The sequence below is a fragment of the Pristis pectinata genome, chromosome 1 (assembly GCF_009764475.1).
Source record: "Pristis pectinata isolate sPriPec2 chromosome 1, sPriPec2.1.pri, whole genome shotgun sequence".
NCBI lineage: Eukaryota > Metazoa > Chordata > Chondrichthyes > Rhinopristiformes > Pristidae > Pristis > Pristis pectinata.
This window is the reverse complement of record NC_067405.1, coordinates 46,028,376-46,050,460: the sequence shown is the minus strand read 5'-3', so window position 1 is coordinate 46,050,460 and position 22,085 is coordinate 46,028,376. Positions and strand designations below refer to the sequence as shown.

General features: G+C 40.6%; 1 protein-coding gene across 1 annotated transcript in view; it reads left to right on the top strand.

The window, feature by feature from the left end:
* The first annotated feature begins 688 nt into the window (after nucleotides 1–688).
* Nucleotides 689–22,085, top strand: part of ola1 (Obg-like ATPase 1) — a 134,458-nt gene continuing 113,061 nt past the window's right edge. Inside the window, exons 1-3 of the mRNA XM_052013923.1 lie at nucleotides 689–840; nucleotides 1,269–1,372; nucleotides 21,176–21,319. Of these exons, the coding sequence (XP_051869883.1) occupies nucleotides 1,272–1,372; nucleotides 21,176–21,319 (245 nt within the window). The 5' untranslated portion in view covers nucleotides 689–840; nucleotides 1,269–1,271. The remainder of the gene's footprint in view (nucleotides 841–1,268; nucleotides 1,373–21,175; nucleotides 21,320–22,085) is intronic.

Below are 22,085 nucleotides of genomic sequence, written 5' to 3'. Positions count from 1 at the left end.
TAAGCAATAGTCAAATAAACAGAATGCCTTTGTCTGTTAAATAGGAACACCAATTACAGTTGTGATGGTTCAGAGGTGGGGTCAAGATTGTGTTTTAAGTTGTGGAGTGAAAACTAGATTTACAGTTTTTTTTTGTCCTCTGCTAGCTTTCCATGCAGACCTCCCGGACCAACTACTTATAAAAGGTGAATTCTGTCACTGGGGCACAATGTAAACAAGGGCTCTTGCGGTAACGGAACAGAGGTTGGGACAAAAGGCATTACAAGTTTTATTTTGTCAACGGTTGGACGTATTCTATGCCTACTTCTTAACTTACTTTATCTCCGAGGTTTTTAAATGTCTGGCTTGGTTGTGTAACTTCAAACATTTCAAATATTGACAAATGTGTAACATTTAACTGACCACACACGAGTTGAAAGTATATACAGTTTTATTGAGGCTGAGCCTGCCCTTTGCTTTTTAAGATCTTATTACAAGATATCTAATACATAAGCTGCAGTAACCAAACGAAGCAATTTAGTGGCAACGATGAGCCTTTATTAGTTTGCTATTTGAAAAATCAGCGGCAAGTTTTTCTGCTCTCATTATTTCCTTCTAACCCTTTCCCGTTTCTATCTTCCCCGCTTTCTTCCCACACCATCCCCTTTCTCCAGCCAGTTACTTCTGCCGACATTTCAATTGGCCTGATGTGAGCCAATGAGCAAGTGCCGTGTGCGCATGCTCCAGGCCCCGGCTCCCTGAGCCCCTCCCCTTCTGGCCGGTCGGCGCGTGGAGAGACGGTGTCCGTTTGAGTTTGAATTTAACAGTTCACTCTTCAAACACGACTCGGTGTTGCATCAGGTGAAGTCCATGTTGTGCTGCTTTCGTAGTTTGTGCATGTGTCGTAGCCGGGCGTCGCTCGTTTTATTTTACCTAAAATATTGTCCAGGCCTTGCCTTCTAGCGTGGGTGAGCGGGGCCTGCACCCACTGGCAGTTCTGATGAAACCAGGATCAACTCATTGGTGCAGCTGCCGTGCGAGAGGTGAACCAGCAGACCCGGTCGCTAAAAGGTGACATGTCAGCACTCAGTTGTTGAACGGGTTATAAATAACATGAGTAGTCTGGACAAGTCGAGAGAAATCCATAGCTTCTTCACTCAAGAGTTTCAGCATAACGTTGATAAATCTTGATATGTTAACGTTATCAGTAATTCTGAAGTCACCGATATGCTAAATACGTTACTGATTATCAGATAACGCAGCTGTTAACTTGACAGTTTGTCTTTTAGAACATGCCTCCAAAAAGGGCAGACGGTGAACCGAAGTTACCACCCATCATTGGACGATTTGGTACTTCGTTGAAAATTGGCATTGTTGGATTGCCAAATGTCGGGTAAGTTACATTTTATGGCAATGTGATCATGTCAAAATTACATTAATGTTAACAAATGTTCATGCCAGACTTGTATTACCAATAGTTCAGGATCAGTAATAGAGTGATTAGGATTGGTGAATTTGATTAACACACTGCTATCTCAGTATTCCTCTGTTAAATTATATTTGTCTACCCAAGGATGGTTTAACTTTTAATAGAAACACAATTTCCTTTTAAAACTTAAAAATGAACTTTAATTAGCTTCTTGATGGGAGTTGTAAACTATTTACTAATTTCTTTAGATTCATTTCTGAGCTGGGTTACTTACTAGTGAACTAGTAATTTAACTGGCTGCTAACTTAATTTAGTCTGCTGATTTGCACTATAGTAGATAATATGGCTAATCTTATTTGTATAAAATATGCTATATGCATATTTGATATTATTTCATAAAGAGTTCTTGGATTTGTTTGAAAGTAAGTAATTCTTTGGGAATAGAGGCAAAAAGGAGGAAATATTGCTGCTTCATCATGTACACTAAAAGTGTAAATATGACAAATTATTTAAACTTTGGCAATGTTTTGTGTATAGGCTGTTTACTATCATCATCATCATAACAATCTGATAACATCATTAGGAAAATAGTGGCCTAACTTCTCATAAGATTCTATGTGGATTTTGAAAGTAAAATGTTAGATGGAAAAGTGGTTGCTTTTGGCATGGAGTAGCAAGTGAATGAAGGCTATCATAGGGTATGTGGGTGTTTGGTTAGTAATTTTAAAGTGTTAGGGCTAGTGATGGAAGTGATTAGATAGTAGAAAGGGGAGTAGAAACAGAAAAACAATAGGGTGCATGGAATGGAGGAAATGAGAGGGAATAAGGATGCAACTTTTGTCATAATTTCTTTCATCAATCGGGGAATTGAATTTTGGAGTCGGGAGGTATTGTTGCAGCTATATAGGTCCCTGGTCAGACCCCACTTGGAGTACTGTGCTCAGTTCTGGTCGCCTCACTACAGGAAAGATGTGGAAGCCATAGAGAGGGTGCAGAGGAGATTTACAAGGATGCTGCCTGGGATGCAGAGCATGCCTTATGAAAGCAGATTGAGGGAACTCTGTCTTTTCTCCTTGGAGAGACGGAGGAGGAGGAGGGGGGACCTGATAGAGGTGTATAAAATGGTGAGAGGTATTGATAGGGTAGATAGAGGCCTTTCCCCAGGGCTGAATTGGTGGCCACAAGAGGACATAGGTTTAAGGTGCTAGGCAGTAGATATAGAGGAGATGTCAGGGGTAAGTTTTTTACTCAGAGGGTGGTGAGTGCTTGGAATGAGCTGCCGGAAAAGGTGGTGGAGGCTGATACGATAGGGTCTTTCAGGAGACTGTTAGATCGGTATATGGAGCTGAGTAAAATAGAGGGCTATGGGTAAGCCTAGTAATTTCTAAGGTAGGGACATGTTCGGCACAGCTTTGTGGGCCAAAGAGCCTGAATTGTGCTGTAATTGTTCTATGTTCTATAATTTTTCTGCAGTGCTGACATTGTTAGAAAATGTCTCTCTGCTCTGCTCTATCACCTGAGAAGTATGTAAAAGTCAAATGGAAGAGTATAGAGGGCCATTTAGAAGAAATGCTATTTTTTGATTTTTGTCATAATCGAGTTTGCTCACCCAAAATGTCAATCACTGTGGCTAGTAGCTTGAATTAAACAGCATGTGTCATTGCTTTGAGTTGAATTAAAGTGCATGTAATTTTTAATGGAAAGCATTTTACTTCTGATTAATGATTAATAGTAACATGTTTTTGCATGTGCTATGGGCAACCATTTATTGCCCCTAATATTTGCCCTGGAGAAGATGGTGATGAGCTAGCTTAATCATGCTGCACTCATTGTGAAGGAAAATCCATGGTGCTGTTGTTGGAAAGTTCTCATAAGTAGAGCCTGCAGTGATGAAGGCTTGGTGATACATTTTCAAGTCAGAATAGTGTTTGATTTGGTATTGGTTTATTATTGTCACTTGCACCGAGGTACAGTGGAAAAACTTGTCTTGAATATCATTCGTACAGATCAATTCATTACACAGTGCATTGAGGTAGTACAAAGTGCATTAGAACTTTGTGATATTCATGAGCATCTACTTTCTTTAGCCTTTTAGGAGGTGGGGGGAGTATGTGTGTGTTCAGTGTGGTGAATGGAGTATAGATCAATTGGACTGTTTGATTCTGGAACTGAGTCAGAGTTATACAGCATGGAAACAGGCCTTTCGGTCCAACTGGTCCATGCCGACAAAGATGCCCTATCCAAGCTAGTCCCATTTGCCAGTGTTTGGCATTTAACCTTCTAAACCTTTCCAATCCATGTACCTGTCCAACTGTCTTTTAGAAGTTGTTGTACCTGCCTCAACCACTTCCTCTGGCAGCTCATTCCACATAGATATCACTCTTTGTGTTTAAAAATAAAGTTGTCCCTCAAGTTCCTATTAAATCTTTCCCCTCCCACCTTAAACCTATGCCCTCTAGTTCATAATTCCCCAACCCTGGGAAAAAGACTGAGTGCATTCCCCCTATATATGCCCCTCATGATCTTATACACCTCTATAAGATCACCTCTCAGTCTCCTACACTCTAAGGAATAAAGATTTTTCTCCATGGATGCTGCCTGGCCTGCTGAGTTCCTCCAGCATCTTGTTGTTTCTTCATCTGCAGTCCTGTGTTTCTCTGAGGAATAAAGTCATAGCCTGTCCAACCTCCCCCTATAACTCAGTCCCTCAGATCCTGGCAGCATCCTTGTAAATCTTTCTGCACTCTTTCCAGTTTAATAGCAAGTTTCCTCAAGTAGGGTGACTGAAACTGAACACAATACTCTCAAGTGCAGCCTCGCCAGTATCCTGTACAACCGCACCATGACCCTCCAACTTTTATACTCAATGCCCTGACTTATGAAGCTCAGCGTGCCAAAAACCGCCTTCACCACCCTGTCTACCTGTGACTTCACTTTCAGTGAACCATCACTTCTAGATCCCTCTGTTCTACAACTCCCCAGGGCCCTGCTGTTCGCTGTGAATGTCCTACCTGGATTTGACTTTCCAAAATGCAACACCTCACACTTATCTGAATTAAACTCCATTTGCCATTCCTTGGCCCTTTTACTCAGCTGATCAAGATCCCCCTGTAATTTTTCATAACCTTCTCTACTATACCACCTATTTTAGTGTCATCTGCAAACTCACTAATCATGGCCTGTACATTCTTATCCAAATCATTAACATAGATGACAAACAACAATGGGCCCAGCCCCGACCCCTGAGGCACACCACTAGTCACGGGCAATTAGCCGGCTCTCCCTGAATTCCATGCTATTAAGTCTTCCAGAGCAGCCTCCCATGTGGAACCTTATAAAAAGCCTAGCTGAAGTCCATATAAATTACATCTACCCATCAAAAAACTGAGTTGCACTCATCCAGGTAACTGGAGAGTATTCCATTATGGTGCCATGAAAATGGGGAAAAGGCTTGCCACAAAATACCCAACCTGTTCTTGCTGTCAATGTTTATGTGACTGGTCCAATTAAGTTTCAGGTCAATGGTGAGCCCCAGAGTGCAGATGATGGATTTGGTGATGAATATTACTTGCCACTTATCAGTTAGATGTTATACATGTCTTACTGCTTGAACTCATGGACTACTACATTATTCCATATCTCCAGACCCACACTACTCAATTGACCAACATGAGCAATTAAGATTCAATAAATGTTTTGCTGATGTTGTCTAAGTTTCATTGCTGGCTAACTTCAAATAAAAAGTATGCTGAAGAAATACTAAATGTGGAATAATAAGGAACAGTAATCATATCAAGGACTACAGGTATCAATCCGTTTGTTTCTGCTCTATTAGTTCCTGTTTAAGTACATGGACAAATGATGTGATTTTAAATTCAGTTTTTAATTGTGACTGTTTTGTTGTCCTGAGCTTCTGGGGCTGTGGGGGATTGATGGGAGGAAATGATGAACAAGCAATATAAAATGATGTAACGCTTTATTTACTGGCCAAATTAGTGTTCATAAACCTAGGTGTTGAGTGTTAAACTAATGGCTTGTTCACCTATCTGGTTTCAATCAGGATGGTGTAGGATTCAGAAATTATTCTCTTGTCTGGGGAGAGAAAAATCACCATTATATCTGTCATTGTTAATTGCTACAGCAATCTTGTATGATATTAACTTTCCACATCTCCACTAGCTTCTCTTCCCTCAGCCTTGAACCTTGTTTTGGATCAAATATTTACGTTGTATTTCCTCTTTAATAAAAAGTAGTTTTGACTATTGGTATATACCATTAGGTATCAGCAATGAATTGGTAGTGATGTCTTCATTTCTGAGCCAGGGTGTTGTGTGTTGAAGTCCACTTAATAGAGACTGAGCACAAATGCTAAGCTGACTCTTCAGTGTAGTATAAAGGATGATCTGCATTGTTGGAAGTCCCTTTCGGATTGATGTAGGATTTGTGTAAATGGGTGGTTGATGATCTGCATAAACTCACTGGGCCGAAGGGCCTGTTCCTGTGCTGTATCTACATCTAGGGGCTGTGAAAGGCATTTTACAAATGTAGCTAAGTGATCTTATAAAGAAAAGTTTAATCTTGTTTTACTCAATTTTAAATTGACAAACCTTAATTAGGAGTTGTCAATTGACTCTCTGACATGCACATATTCCATGAAGACTTTTCGAACATTTAAAAAAAAACTCTTAAGTTTACACTTGGTCTCCTTTTAGGTTATGCAGATCCATTGCGAAACGGCTGGTCTATTCTCCAGCTGCTTGTTGGGTATTGCAGCCAATTTGAGTCAGAATTAATCTGCCTCTACCAGTACCACTGTGGTTTCCCATCTTAAATTGTTGGGTGGAATTGGACTGCAACTTGCTTTGATAATTTTTCTTCCAACAAATGGCTTTGTTCCGTCTAGACCCCTTGAGCCTTCTGATTCTTTTAGTCAAAGTTCCATAATTCAACTAATTCCCTGTGGAGCCTGAAAGGCTTCGTTTATCTTATCTAGAGATGTGTTCAAGTAAGTTTACCACCAGTGTACTGCTACAACCTGAAAATGTAAATCAATGCATCCAAATGTCAAGTCTCTATTTTCAGGGTAAAATTTATAAATGGGAAACACATCAACTTTGCTAAGGCCCAAGTTGTCAACATTTTGGGGGTCAAAATTGACTAAGGATTCAACAGAAACAACCATATAAATATGTTACTATCAAGATCAGGTCAGAGGATATGTATCCTGTAATATGTGACTCTTACCTGACCTTGCAAACCCTTTCCACTGTCAACAGGATGATGTGTGCAAGATGGCTTTTTGGATCAGTATGTTGAGCAGCCAGCTAGGGAACAGACTATCATGTTCTATAGTGTAATGTAAAAAGGTTAGTTAATAATCTGTTGTTTGAGGTCAGTTTGGAGGAAGTTACCACAACATGATAGAATTCTTAAGGTGGAAAGTGAAACCAAGGACATAAATTCAAATGTGAGAATTCATAGAATGCAACAGGGAAATGCCTGCATAATTAAACAAATACTTGTGCCATCTTTGGTGAAGAAAGAACCAAAGTAATTTGGAAGAAATGTTAGGGAATGAAAAATCTAAGGAAAGTGGGGAACTAAAGGAAATTAGTGTTAGAAAGAAAATAAAACTGGAGAAGTTAATTGTACTGAAAACCAATAGGTCCTCGGCCAGAGATTTGCATCCTAGAGTACTAAAGGAGTTAGCTGTGGAAATAATGGGTGTATTGCTTATTATTTTACAGAATTCTATAGATTCTAGAATCAAATTGGAGGGTGGTAAATGTAACCCCACTAATTATAAGGGAGGGAGAAAGCAGAAAATGAAAGAAGGTACTGAGGAAAATGCACAGTGAACATGGATTTCTGGAAGAAAAATTGTGTTTGATAAACTACATGGAGCTTTTTGAGAATATAATTTTGGGAATGGATCTCTTGCAGGATGTTAGGGATAAATTTGTGCTGGTGAGGCAGAGAAAGAATGGCAGGGTGAAGAAAACATGGTTGACAAGAGAGGTGGAACATCTAGTTAGGAGGAAGAAGGCAGCAAGGATCAGATAGGTGTCTTGAGGAATACAGGGTAGCAAGGAAGGAACTTAAGAAGGGGCTGAGGAGAGCAAGAAGGGGACATGAAAAGGCCTTGGCGAGTAGGGTTAAGGAAAACCCCAAGACATTTTTCACTTAAGTGAAGAGCAGAAAGATGACAGCAGTAAAGGTAGGACCGATTAGGGATAAAGGTGGGAAGATGTGCCTGGAAGCTGTGGAAGTGGGTGAGGTCCTCAATGAATACTTCTCTTCAGTATTCACCAAGGAGAGGGGCCTTGATGACGCTGTGGACAATTTTGGTAGCACGTTGATATCAAGAGAGAGGATGTGTTGCAGCTGTTAGAAAATATTAGGACATATAAGTCCCCGGGGCCTGACGGAATATTCCCCAGGCTGCTCTGCAAGGTGAGGGAGGATGTTGCTGAGCCTTTGGCTAGGATCTTTGAGTCCTCGTTTTCCACCGGAATGGTACCGGTGGATTGGAGGGTGGCAAATATTGTCCCCTTATTCAAAAAAAGTAGTAGGTATAGTCCAGGGAATTCTAGACCAGGGAGCCTTACGTCTGTGGTGGGCAAGCTGTTGGAAAGGATTCTTAGAGATAGGATCTATGGGCATTTAGAGAATCATGGTCTGATCAGGGACAGGCAGGACAGCTTTCTGAAGGGCAGATCATGTCTCACGAGCCTGATAGTGTTCTTTTGAGGAGGTGACCAGACAGATTGATGAGGGTAGTGCAGTAGATGTGGTCTGCATGGATTTGAGTAAGGCATTTGACAAGGTTCCATATGGTAGGCTTCTTCAGAAGGTCAGAGGGCATGGGATCCAGGGAAGCTCGGCCATGTGGATTCAGAATTGGCTTGCCTGTGGAAAGCAGAGGGTTGTGGTGGAGGGAGCGCATTCAGATTGGAAGGCTGTGGCTAGTGGTGTCCCACATGGATGAGGGGGTAGAAGGGTGGGTTGGCAAGTTTGCAGATGACACAAAGGTTGGTAGTGTTGTGGATAGTGTAGAAGATTGTCGAAGATTGCAGAGGGACATTGATAGGATGCAGAGCTGGGCTGAGAAGTGGCAGATGGAGTTCAATCTGGGGAAGTGTGAGGTGGTACACTTTGGAAGGACAAACTCCAAGGCAGAGTACAAAGTTAATGGCAGGATTCTTGGTAGTGTGGAGGAGCAGAGGGATATGGGGGTCCATATCCACAGATCCCTGAAAGTTGCCTCACCGGTGGATAGGGTAGTTAAGAAAGCTTATGGGGTGTTAGCTTTTATAAGTTGAGGGATTGAGTTTAAGAGCTGCGGGTTAATGATGCAGCTCTACAAAACTCTGGTTAGACCACACTTAGAGTACTGTGTCCAGTTCTGGTCGCCTCATTATAGGAAGGATGTGGAAGTGTTGGAAAGGGTGCAGAGGAGATTTATCAGGATGCTGGTTTAGAGAGTATGCCTTATGAGGAGAGACTAAGAGAGCTAGGGTTTTACTCTTTGGAGAAAAGGAGGATGAGAGACATGATAGAGTTGTACAAAATATTAAGAGGAATAGATAAAGTGGACAGCCAGGGCACCAATACTCAATACAGGTGGGCATGGCTTTAAAGTAATGGGTGGGAAGTTCAAAGGAGATATCAGAGGGAGGTTTTTTACCCAGAGAGTGGTTGGGGCATGGAATGTGCTGCCTGAGGTGGTGGTGGATGCAGGTACACTGGTCAAATTAAAGAGATTACTAGATAAGCATATGGAGGAATTTAAAATAGAGGGATATGTGGGAGGAAGGGGTTAGATAGTCTTAGGTGAGGTTTAAAGGTTGGCACAACATTGAGGGCTGAAGGGCCTGCATTGTGTTGTGCTGTTCTATGTTCTAATTGGTAAAAATAAACAAGGGAAAACCAGTGAATGTGGTATTCTTGGGGTTTCAGAAAACTTTTGATAATGTCCAGTGTAAAAGCTTGGTGTATAAAATTAAAACACATGGTATTGGGATTAATGTATTGGCGTGGATTGAAAATTGGTTGACAGGGAATAGGAAAAAAATTGATCTTTTTTTTTGAGATGGCAGGTGGCAACCAGTGGGGTACCAAAGGAATCAGTTCTGGGGTCCAGCTACTCAGTGTATATCAATGATTTGGATCAGGGATCAGAAAGTAAAATTTTGAATTTTGACAACACCAAACCAGGTGGGATTGTGAATTGAGGAGGATGCAAAGAAGGTTCAAGGTAATTTAGGTACACTGAGACTTCGGTGTCCTTGTACATCAGTCACTGAAACTAAACATGCAGAAACACCATGCAATTAAAAAGACAAAAGGATTTTAGTACAAGAGCAAGGAACTGTTGCTACAATTATACAGGGCTGGATTTTTGCAGCTTTGGTCTCTGCCTTTGAAAGGATATGCTTGCTGTAGGAGTCCCACAAGTTTCTGGGATGGTGGTACTGCCTAATCTCTTTTGTGTTGAGACCTGGGTTACTGCAGTTTAGAAGAATGTGAGGAGATCTAATTGAAACTGGCAAAATTCTGACAGGGCTAAAGAGAGTAGATGTAGGATGGATGCTTTCCCTGGCTGGATGCTGAGAATGAGAGGTTTATATGGCAAAAGATTTGGGACTTGAGAAGTTTCTTCACTCAGGATGGCAAACCTGTGGATTTTGCTATCACAGAGGATAGGAGGCCAAGTTGCTGAATATTTCTATTAGAAGAATATAAGGATTTAAATTTCTCGATGCAAAGGCATTGGGGGATGTTGGGAGACAGTGGGAGTATGGTATTAACATAGATGTTTAGCCATGATCATATTGAATGGTGGAGCAGGACGAATGATTTCCGCTTGGTCTTATTTTCTACGTAAGACACAAATAAGGAGTGCAATGGAATACGCTACACTTGCTTGGATGAGTACAGCTTCCAACAGTGCTTAAGCAGCCTGTTTACCTGGCATCTCATCCACCTTCCTCAGGGTTTACTGTCACTGTCACTGTCACTGGTGCATTGGAGCTGCAATGCATGCCATGTACAAAATGCTTTATAGTTAGTTACTTAGGCTTTTCCAACATTATCTTTCAAACCTGCAACCTCTACCAAAGACAAGAATAGGAATACCACCACCTGCAGGGTCCCTTAGAAGTTGCACACTGTCCTGCCTTGAATGTAAATTGCGGATCCTTTGTTGCTGGGTCTAAATCTTGGAAACCCAAGACCAAGAGCATTGTGAGAATACTTTCACCTGTTGCAGAACCCACATTCCAACAAGTGAGTACTAGGTTTAAAGTGCCTTGTACACCTAAAATACTGTTGGAATCCAGATCAAGTCTAGATCAATCAATTTTTTTTTACTGTGTAATAGATGTATTGTTTAATTACAAATCTAGGTCAGTTTTAGAATCTGATTAACTTGGAGCATGGGAACCTCTCTACTGCACAGACTACTCAGCTGGAAGGTGCAAAACTGAGCTACCATAGCATCTCCACTGCCAGTGCTGTAATTATACTATGTGAAATTAACATGGCCACTTCACATTGTAAGCATGAATATTTTTAATCTAGAGTAGTAGTGTTCAATATTTGGCAGTGCCATCCAGGTTCCTTTATCAGTGAAACCACTGAAGCCCACCTAGAAATGCTTTGACAGTGAGAAGTCAATCGCCCGGATTTACGGGATGTCAAAACTGTTGTGGAGCTGGAATTATTAAATATATGATCTTTTTCAAATATTGAAAAATATTCAAAAACTGTCAAAGATTAATGATGCTTTAAAAAATTTGTATGACACGACAAAACACTTAAATTTGTTATCTCAGTTAATTCAAAAATGAAATGAAAGCATACTTCAATCTCCTGCGCCCCTGTACCCCTCTATTGAAATGAATGGAGATGCTGCTTGCATTAGGTCTAACATTGTGCAGGTTCAGTGCAATTGCTGGGAAACTGCAGGAAGTTAGTAAACCATTGGAGTCTACATTTGTAGTGCAGTTAGAAAAGCAGTGGTGAAGATCTCTTGAAATTTGTAACTTTTGCTTCAGTGACCCAGAGCAGTGATTGCCATAAGACATAGGAGCAGAAATAGGCCATTTGGCCCATTGAGTCTGCTCCGCCATTTGATCATGGGTGATTTACTTTTCCCTCTCAACCCCATTCTTCTGCCTTCTCCCCATAACCTTTGACACCCTTACTAATCAAGAATCTATCACCCTCAGCTTTCAATATGCCCAATGACTTGGCTGCCACAGCTGTCTGTGGCAATGAATTCCACAGATTCACCACCCTCTGGCTAAAGAAATTCCTCCTCATCTCTGTTCTAAAAGGATGTCCTTCTATTCTGAGGCTGTGCCCTCTGGTCCTAGACCCTCCCACTGCTGGAAATATTCTCTTCACGTCCAGGCCTTCAATATTTGGTAGGTTTCAATGAGATTCCCCCCCACCACACCCCCATCCTTCTAAGCTCCAGCAAGTATAGGCCCAGAGCCATCAAACGCTCCTCTCACGTTAACCCTTTCATTCCTGGGATCATTCTTGTAAACCTCCTCTGGACCCTCTCCAATGCCAGTACATCCATCCTTAGATATGGGGCCCAAAACTGCTCTCAATACTCCAAATGTGGTCTGACCAACACCATATAAAGCCTTAGCATTACATCTTTGTTTTCATATCCTAGTCCTCTTGAAATGAATGCTAACATTACATTTGCCTTCCTTACTACCAACTCAACCTGCAAGTTAACCTTTAAGGAATCCTGCACGAGGACTCCCAAGTCCCTTTGCACCTCCGATTTCTGAATTCGCTCCCAGTTTAGAAAATAGTCTGTGCCTTTATTTCTTTGACCAAAGTACATGACCATACACTTCCCTACATTGTATTCCATCTGCCACTTCTTTGCCCATTCTCCCAACCTGTCCAAGTCCTTCTGCAGACTCCCTGCTTCCTCAACACCACCTGCCCCTCCACCTGTCTCTGTATCATCCGCAAACTTGGCCACAAAGCCATCAATTCCGTCATCCAGATTATTGAATGTAACATGAAAAGTAGTGGACCCAATGCTGAGGAACACCAGTAGTCATTGGCAGCTAGTCAGAAAAGGCCTCCTTTATTCCCACTCTTTGCCTTCTGCCCGTCAGCCAATCTTCTATTCATGCTAGTACCTTTCTGTAATACCATGGGCTCCTATCTTGGTTAGCAGCCTCTTGTGCAGCACATTGTCAGAGGCCTTCTGAAAATCCAAATAAACAACATCCATCAACTCTCCTTTGTTTATCCTGCCTGTTACTTCCTCAAAGAATTCCAACAGATTTGTCAGGCAAGGTTTCCCCTTAAGGAAACCATGCTGACTTTGGCCTATTTTATCATGTGCTTCCAAGTACCCTGAAACCTCCTCCTTAATAATGGACTCTTAACACCTTACCGATCACTGAAGCCAGGCTAACTGGCCTATAGCTTCCTGTCTTTTGCTTCCCTCCCTTCTTAAAGAGCGCAGTAACATTTGAGACTTACCAGTCCTCTGGAACCATTACTGACTCTAGTGATTCTTGAAAGATCACAACCAATGCCTCCCCAATCTCTTCAGCTACCTCTTTCAGAACCCTTGGGTGTAGTCCATTCAGTCCAGATGACTTATCTACCTTCACACCTTTCAGCTTCCCAAGCACCTTCTCCTTAGTAATAGCGACTACACTCACTGCTGTTCCCGACTCTCTCGAATTTCTGGCATGTTACTGGTGTCTTCCACAGTGAAGACTGACACATGATACTTATTCAGTTTGTCTGCCATTTCTTTGTTCCCCATTACTACCTCTCCAGAGGTCCAATGTCCACTCTTGCCTCTCTTTTACTTTTTATATGTCTGAAAGAACGTTTAGTATCCTCTTCTGTATTATTGGCTCGCTTACCTTCATATTTTATCTTTTCTCCCCTTATAGCTTTTTTAGTTGCCTTCTGTTGGTTTTTAAAAGCTTCCCAATCCTCTTGCTTCCCACTGATTTTTGCAATATTGTATGCCTTCTCTTTTGCTTTTATGCTGTCTTTGACTTCCCTTATCAGCCACAATTGCCTTATCCTCCCCTGAGAAAGTTTCTTCTTTGGGATGAACTGACCCTGCATCTTCGGAATTACTCGTAGAACCTCCTGCCATTGCTTCTCTACCATCATTTCTGCTGGGATCCCCTTCCAATCAACTTTGGCCAGCTTCTCTCTCATGCCTCTGTAGTTACTTCTACTCAACTGTAATACCGATACATCCGATTTTAGCTTTTCCCTCTCAAATTGCAAACTCTCAACAGGGTCTTTTTACCCTTGCAGCTTCTTAACTGTACCCACAAGGATTCTACATTTTCTGATCCTATGTCACTTCTTGCTAAGGATTTGACTTCATTATTTCTTTGTAACCAACAGAGCCACCCCACCCCCTCTGCCCACCTGCCTGTCTTTTTGATAGGATGTGTATCCTTGGATGTTTAGCTCCCAGCTGTGACCTTCTTTCAACCACCACTCTGTGATGCCCACAACATCGTACCTGCCAATTTCTAACTGTGCTATGAGCTCATCTACCTTACTTAATAGATTGCATGCATTCAAATATAATACCTTCAGTCCTATATTCACTACCCTTCTCAAATTTGTCTCCATGTTGCCTGAAGTTAAATTCTTATCCATGTCTAAACTTTGTCTTATTCTTTATTCTGGAGATGTCAGTAACCTCTCCTGCACTCTCCTTCACTTTTATTTTATCCATACTTTTCCAATCTGTTGAACCAACCCCGCTACTATTTAGTTTAAAGCCCTATCCATAGCCCTAGTTATGTGATTTGCCAAAACCCTGGTCCCAGCATGGTTCAGGTGGAGCCTGTCCCATTGGAACAGCTCCATCCTTCCCCAATACTGGCGCCAATGTCCCATGAATTCAAATCCACTTCTCCCACACCAATCTTTGAGCCATGCATTTAACCCCTTGATCTTTGGTACCCACATGGACCAGGACAACTGGATCTTTCCCCTCCCTTTCCAAATTCCTCTGCAGGTTAGATGAGATGTCCCGAACCCGAGCACCAGGCAGGCAACGCAGCCTTCGGGACTCCCGATCTTTGCGACAGAGAATTGTCTATTCCCCTGACTATACTATCCCCAATCACAACTACATTTCTGTTCTTCCACCCCCCACCCCCCACCCCCCCCATCACCCCAATGGCTCCCTGAACCATGGTGCCACTGCTTGGTTGCTCATTCTTCCTACAGCCCCCGCTCCCATCCGCCACACAGGGAGCAAGAATCTCAGACCTGTTGGACAAGCTTAAGGGCTGAGGCTCCTCCAGCACTACCTCTTGGATCCCCTCACCTGCCTCACTCACAGTCACACCTCTTGTCCCTGACCACAGACCGAATTTGAAGTAGTTAATCTAATGGTGTGACTGCCTCCTGAAACACAACATCCAGGTAACTCTCCCCATCCTTGATGTGTCATAGCGTTTAAAGCTCAGATTCCAGGTCATCAACTTTGAGCCTGAGTTCCTCAAGCAACCAACACTTGCTGCAGATGTGGTCACTAGAAACCACAGTGGGGTCCACCAGCTCCCACATCATGCAGCTGCAACACATCACCTGATGCTGCCTCCTTACTTTATTTAATTTGTTGTAATTTGCAGTGATCAGTTTGGGCATCTCTTTAAAAAAAACTGTGCACTCTTCTATGGCCCAGTTTTCATTTGTACTGCTTTTATTGACCTTTCTTTTATTTCCTTGTTCCTTTGGAGAAAGCTTTTGGGGTTGGGTTGAGAGATGAGCGAGAAATGAGTTGAGACTTTAAAAGAAGCCATTTGGTACCATAATACCATGGTACTGTTGGTCATGGAGGAGACATTTTCCAGAAGTGTTGGGTCTGTCAGCCCTTGGGCAAACAGTCATTCTGTTCAGATATTACTCTTGTGGTGGCTCATTTAAGATTCTGCTTTGTGCTCTCCAAATCACCACTCTCCCATGTCTCTCCTTCCACCCCCATCCCCACCACCCCCACCCTCCCCACCCTCCAGCCATTGCAACCATTTCAGTGTCAAAATGAAATGACTCAGAATAAAATATTTTTCAGCTTCATAACTACTTTTTTTACACTATTGAATAATGCCATTGCAGTTTTAAGATTATTTTTGCACAAAACATTTGTTCTTGAATGGTAATTCTACCAGTAGTCAACCTGTTTCCATCCAGTGGGAAAGAGCACAAACTGTGATTTCATTAATACTGTAATCCCCTTCCTCCGATATGATCCAGTCACCCTATTCTTTCCGCAAATTTTTATTTTCTTTGAATTTGGAGTTTGAACTACAGAGTACTACAATTTAATAATCTGGAACCATTTTGTTCAGTCTTTGAGACTTCAAATTAGTGCGTTCTGTTAACTGTAAGTGCATTATATTCGTGCATTCAGCTCCCACTTAAGATGTGCTATGTATAGATATCAAAAATGAATATAAGAACAACTGCTGAAGTCCTTGTTATTCTGATGCAAATCATTAGTCTTGTATTCCAGGATGTGGTTGATGGGAGCAATGTGGCAACTTGTAAGGGAAAACTCCATCATTGTTCATTACCATTTCACATCAGCAAGGGGGAAGGCTTTTGCATTTTACCTGTCATTTCTTGACAACATCATCTCCAAAATGCCATGGTCGTGACAGTGTTTTGACATTTTCACACTTGGTTCTTCTTTTGTTGATGGGTCATATGGTACAATAGTTTACTAGTAAATGAATTGAGAGGTCAAAAGTTCATTTTCTAAACTGCCACAAAATTATGTGCATTGATGCATAGTTTTCTGATACAAGCGACACACATGGCTTTTATTTTAGATTGAAGTAAAATTTTAGTAGCGTTAAGGTTTCCACCAAAAAAAATCATTTGTCATGAAAGCAAAGTACACTACTGAGTGATTCGCATTGAAGCGTGTGAATTCGGTGCAGAGGTAGGCCATTCAGCCCCTTGAGTCTGCTCTGCTGTTTTATAAGATCACAGCAGATCTAATTATAACATCAATTGTATTCTATCTACTTACTGTAACCTTTCACCATGCTTATTAGGAACCTATCTGGCTCTGCATTAAAGATATTCAAAGATTCTCTGTGGAGTTGCAAAGATTTATGACCCCCAGAAGTATTTTCACCTCAACTTTGCATTAAATGGCTATCCCCTTATTTTTAAACAGTAACTCCAAGTTCTAGATTCTCCCACAAGAAGAAACATCCTCTCACCATCAACCCTTTCAAACCACCTCACGATCTTGTGTTTCAGTTAATTGTCTTCTCATCCTACTGGACTCTACCATATACAAAACTAGTCTGTCCAACTTTTCCTCATAAGGCAACCTGCCCATTTCACATATTAGTTTAGTAATTCTCTGGACTGCTTATAATGCATTATCATCCTTAAATAAGAAGACCAAAACTGTGTATATTACTCTAGCTGTGGTCTCACTAATGCCCTGTCGAACTGAAGGATGCTTATTTTTTGTATTTGATTCCCTTAGCAATAAATGATAACATTCTAATTACTCACTGTGCTTGAATACAATCCCTTGCAAATCATACACTGGAAAGTTGTTTTCCTCTATTACGTAATTTGACTGCATTGTTCAACTAATCAGCATCGTTATGAGTATCACTGAATTATTCTTGTTATGGACATGTTGGAAATGTATGAAATTAACCAAATGAAAAATTAATAATCAACTGTTGCAGTGAATGTTGCAAATATCTTTCAATATATTAGTGATTGAAATAGGTGAAATGATCCATGTTGATTTTTGGTGATACAAGGTGAGTCTTTAGATCTGTCATCTAGAGAAAATGTTAGTGGAATAGCCAAATATTAGAGTATAATCTGACTTTTGACATTTAATTCTTGACAGTTAACATGTGCAAGTTTCAAAAGTCAATCAGTGGTCAATTTTTCATTTCCAATTGCAAAAACAGCTGTAGCTTACATCTTTCAAAAGCAAAATGCTGCAGATGCTGAAAATCTGAAAACAAAACAATGTGCTGTCTCTCCTGTGAATATTTCCAGCATTTTCTGTTTTTAGTTCCGACATCTTTTTCTGACACCCAAACCACTTTGGTGGAAGAATTCAATGATGATCAAAAACATACAGCTGTCACTGGGATCCATTACCGAGCTGTCAATCTTTTTGTGTCTATCTTCCAATGGATGCTTCCATTATCAGGTACAATTGTACTGATTTACTTGATGACAGCAGAATGGCAGTCAGAGTTACAATGTGGTGCTTTTGCTGTGACACACCAGTTGTTGAATGCTGTCCTAGCGACAACATCACATTTTGTGGTAGCATGGTATTTCTAGAAACGAGGGAAACCTGAATAAGTACAACAAATTTGAAAGCTGTTCTCTGCTGTAAAAGTGGACATAAGATGTTAACCTGAAGTTCTATGAAGTAGTCAAGTGTGCAGGTAACAAATGCATGGATTCAGGTTTTTGCAGATAAGCCAAGGTGAAATGGAGAGAAAAAAGATTTTTAGTGACAATGGATATGTGCTGTACACCTCCTCTCTGTTAAACACCATTGCCGTTTCCTTTCCCTCTTCTGCCGCCTTGGAAGAAGATACAGAAGCTTGAAAGCACAGACGTTCAAATTCAATAACAGCTTTTTTCCCCACTGCTATCAGACTTCTGAACCAATCACCTCTTTCACACCCTCTTCCTCGTGGTGATGCCATGTTCTTGTGCCCTTAATTTTACCTCTGTCCATTATTCTGTTATTATCACTTCAGAATTTCTTTTTTTGTACTACCTCAGATTGCACTACAATCTTTGCACCATTCTGCTGTTTTGCAGTTGTCGTATTTATTATCACCACGTATACTGTTGACTCCGAGCTTCATGTGAACAAGGAATTTGATTACACCTTGGTGTATATGACAATAAAGTAATCTAATCTACATGCAACATGGATGGACAAGCTGATGAAGGTGTATGGCACTCTTGCCTTCATTGGACGGGGCATTGAGTACAAGAGTTGGGGTATCATGTTGCAGCTGTACAGGGCGTAGGTGAGACTGCACCTGGAATTTTGTAGGCAACATCCTTGTGAATCTCCTTGAGTTTTTGCTCAATGTTTCTGAAAATGTTGATGAGAAATACAGGTAGGGTGCTGGGATTTGTATAAAACAAGGATTTTAAAAGGGAGGCATGAAGGATAGCAGGAACTAGTTGTGATACTGAAAGGAGAAGGAAGTTCCAGAAGGAAATGAAACATTTGATTTGGTGCCATTGTGCAGCTCAGACCACCACTCACCATGGTGTTTTGGGCTGGGTGTGAAGTGGAATGAATAATCACATAGGTTGCTGTCATTTCAAGAAGAATTTCATTATCCATTAGTCAAGTTTATGTCTAAGCCATGTTTGTATAATCATCCATGAAGCTGGGTTCTTTTCACTCCAAAATCTCTGGCTTCTTCTGATGAGTATTTGTTGTCTTTTCCTTTGTTTCATAGGCTAATGCATTCTCAGCCCCTCCTTCAAGATAATTCACCCACTCCCTCTAACCCAACCCATGCGATGAATTCTGTACCATCTGCTAGGCTGAGTTCTATTAAGTATCTCTACCTTGGAAGAAACTGTACTAACGTAATCATGGCCAGATCAGCTACATAGCAAATCAAGAAATCTGCACACTGTGGTCAATAGATTTAAAGGGGGAAGTACTCCAGTGCTTGGAATCATCTCTCCTTTGAACAAGGATAGTTGTAGTAGTCACAAGATTTCCTTGGCATGTGCTTATTTTCTTAGATTTATCATAATTTACCCTTTGGAAATATCTACATTACCTTGTGTTCAACTCTGGTCATTTTATACATACATTAGTATTTAATGATCTTTCTATTTAGTCTGGGCCTCCTAGTTTTTTTTTAAGTATTTGTATTGCATGCTTAACATTGTAACTTCAAAAGATGTTCCAGATCTGTACAGATGTTTTGAAGATGCACCATTTCAATTGGCTGGTGTTGTCCTTTTATTTCTTTTGAAAATAAAATTTTATTAGAAGTTATTTACTTGTCTCTTGGTTTCCTGGATTTTAGCCTTTCTGAATCCTAGAGTACATTAAACTCAAGGACACGTATCTAGAAAGGAAAGGTAGGTATAGGGGTGAAAAGCATGGAAATAGAGTAGTATATCTGAGTAAAGAGTCAGCAGTGAAAACAATGGTGCAATGACTATTTGTTCCATTGTTTCCACGTAAGTAATCCTTATGGTTCCTCTGATCCCACGATTGCTAAAAACCATTTGGATAACCCAAATCTGTATCATTAATCTCCTCACTGAGGAGTAACCTGCTGGTTACAGAATCTGCCGAATTTCTTTCTGCTGATTTTAATGAATTTAAAACATGGAAGTATCTTTAACAGAGGATGACATGTCCTTGTCAGGTTCTTGGTCCTTCCTGAAAATTTTGGTTCTAAGTTAAAATTTCATTTGGATTATAATCTAGTGGATGTTAAAAACTTGGTTATGAAGTGCTCTTTGTGGTTGGGGTTAAAGCATGTTACAGTGTCAATAGAGGATTATTTCTTGTTGTTTCTTCTAAACCTCCATGGAAGTGCTCAGTATAGACTCATTAAAAATAGAAGAAAATAGGCATAGGAGTAGGCCACTCAGCTCCTTGAGGCTACCCAGCTGTTCAATGTAATTACGGTTGATCTGCTCCGGACCTCATCTCTTCTGTGCCTGTACCCCATATCGCTCAATTCCCTGATTTATTTTCTTTTCAAAAAATCATCTACTTTTTAAGTATCTCCAGTAATCTAGCCACCACAACCTTCTGGCACAGAGAGTTCCAGAGATTCACCAACTTCTGTGAAAAGAGGTTCCTACACATCTCAGTTTTAAATGACCTAGCTCCTCATCCTGTAACTTTGTCACCTGGTGGAAACATCTTGTCATCTACCCTCGGCAGAAAGTAGAAAAGCATTCCGTTCTTTAGTACTAATACTAGCATCCCTCGCATTGTGCAAAACAATCATGAAACAGCCTTCTGAGATCTGCACACTGCTGTAGTGCTTCTGGTGTTCTTCAAAATTCATTTTATCATCGTCCAGACATTATTGGGAAGACCAGCATTTATTGTACATGTCCTTGAGAAAGAATTGGTGAGCTGCCTTGAACCTCTGCAGTCCTTCTGGTGAAGCTACTCCCACAGTGCTGTTGGGTAGGGAGTTCCAGGATTTAGTCGTGGTACTAATGAAGAAATGGATAATATGCAATTTGGAGGGAGGTGCATAAGCAGATGGGATGTTCCCATGTGTCAGAACCCCTTGTCCTTGATGGTGAAGATCATGTGTTGAGAGGTGCTGTGGAGTAGCCAAAGTGAGTAACTGCAGTTCACTTTGTAGATGGTGTGCACTGGTGTTGGAATGAACATTTGGGCTGCTGGATGGTACATCAGTCAAGCAGGTGCTTTGTCCTGGATACAGTTGAGCTTCTGAGTATTGGTGGGATGTTTGTGTGCCTGTGCTATAATATATTTTCTATGCTTAAGACCTATTTAGTATTGTTTGTAAAATCTCTGATAAAGTTTAGTCTTTCAAATTTGTCCTTATCTCAAGATAATTTAATCAGTTGATGTTTGTATGCGGGAAGTTCAGTCTTAAATGATAGTCTTGCTATTCATTCACTTGCACTGTATCAAGTATTTATATCAAAGAATTTGCTGAAAAGCTCTCGTTTTTTTTTGTGAAACAGGAAATCTACATTCTTTAATGTTCTAACAAAGAGCCAGGCAGCTGCAGAAAACTTTCCCTTCTGTACTATTGATCCCAATGAAAGCAGAGTGCCTGTTCCAGATGAGCGGTTTGATTTCCTCTGCAATTACCATAAGCCTCCCAGGTATGTTAATTTATTTTCCTTACAACTCAGCAGTACTCCTTTGGACATTTTGATATTTTAGTTAGGAAACTAAATTTAGATATTTTAGAAAATTGGATTTTTGTTTGATGTGTGCAGATGGTTAAGGTTTAATGACTAACCTTTCTGGGCACTTAGAAATTCTTAAGTTCCAGAACATAATTTTTTACTTTGAAGTATGCTTAGCCACTCCATAAAATAACATGCACAATAAAACCTCCTTGGGATGCTTTTTGAAAATCTTCATTTGTATCTATGATACAATCCATTTGTAGCCCCCTTTCAAAAAAAATACCAGCAGATATTAATCAGGTTTGAAGTGAGCTTCTCACTTCACTTGTGCTTGTACAACTTTATGTAAGATCATATAGTTTTATTGTCTTTATTGTTGTGACTTGTACGAGACACTTTCTATCCAGCTTCATCTCATTTCTTCATTTGTTGTACCTCATTTTTTTAACCTATAGATCAGAATAAAGATGTTAAATTTCCTAATGGCCAGATGATGGTATTCTTTTGTGATTTTTTTTGTTGTTGTATTACCTAATTATAACTGCTGATACCTTTTACCAATTTTATTTTTGTTTCTTGAATTAATCTAGTTTGTATTTTGATAAACCGATTTGGCGATTTTTGCAAGTGACAGGATGGCTGGTGAATGATAAACAGAAACTGTCATTTTTTTTGATGCAATAGAAAGCAGCTTTCAATTTACTGATTGGAGTTTCCTGAAATGACTCCTACATTA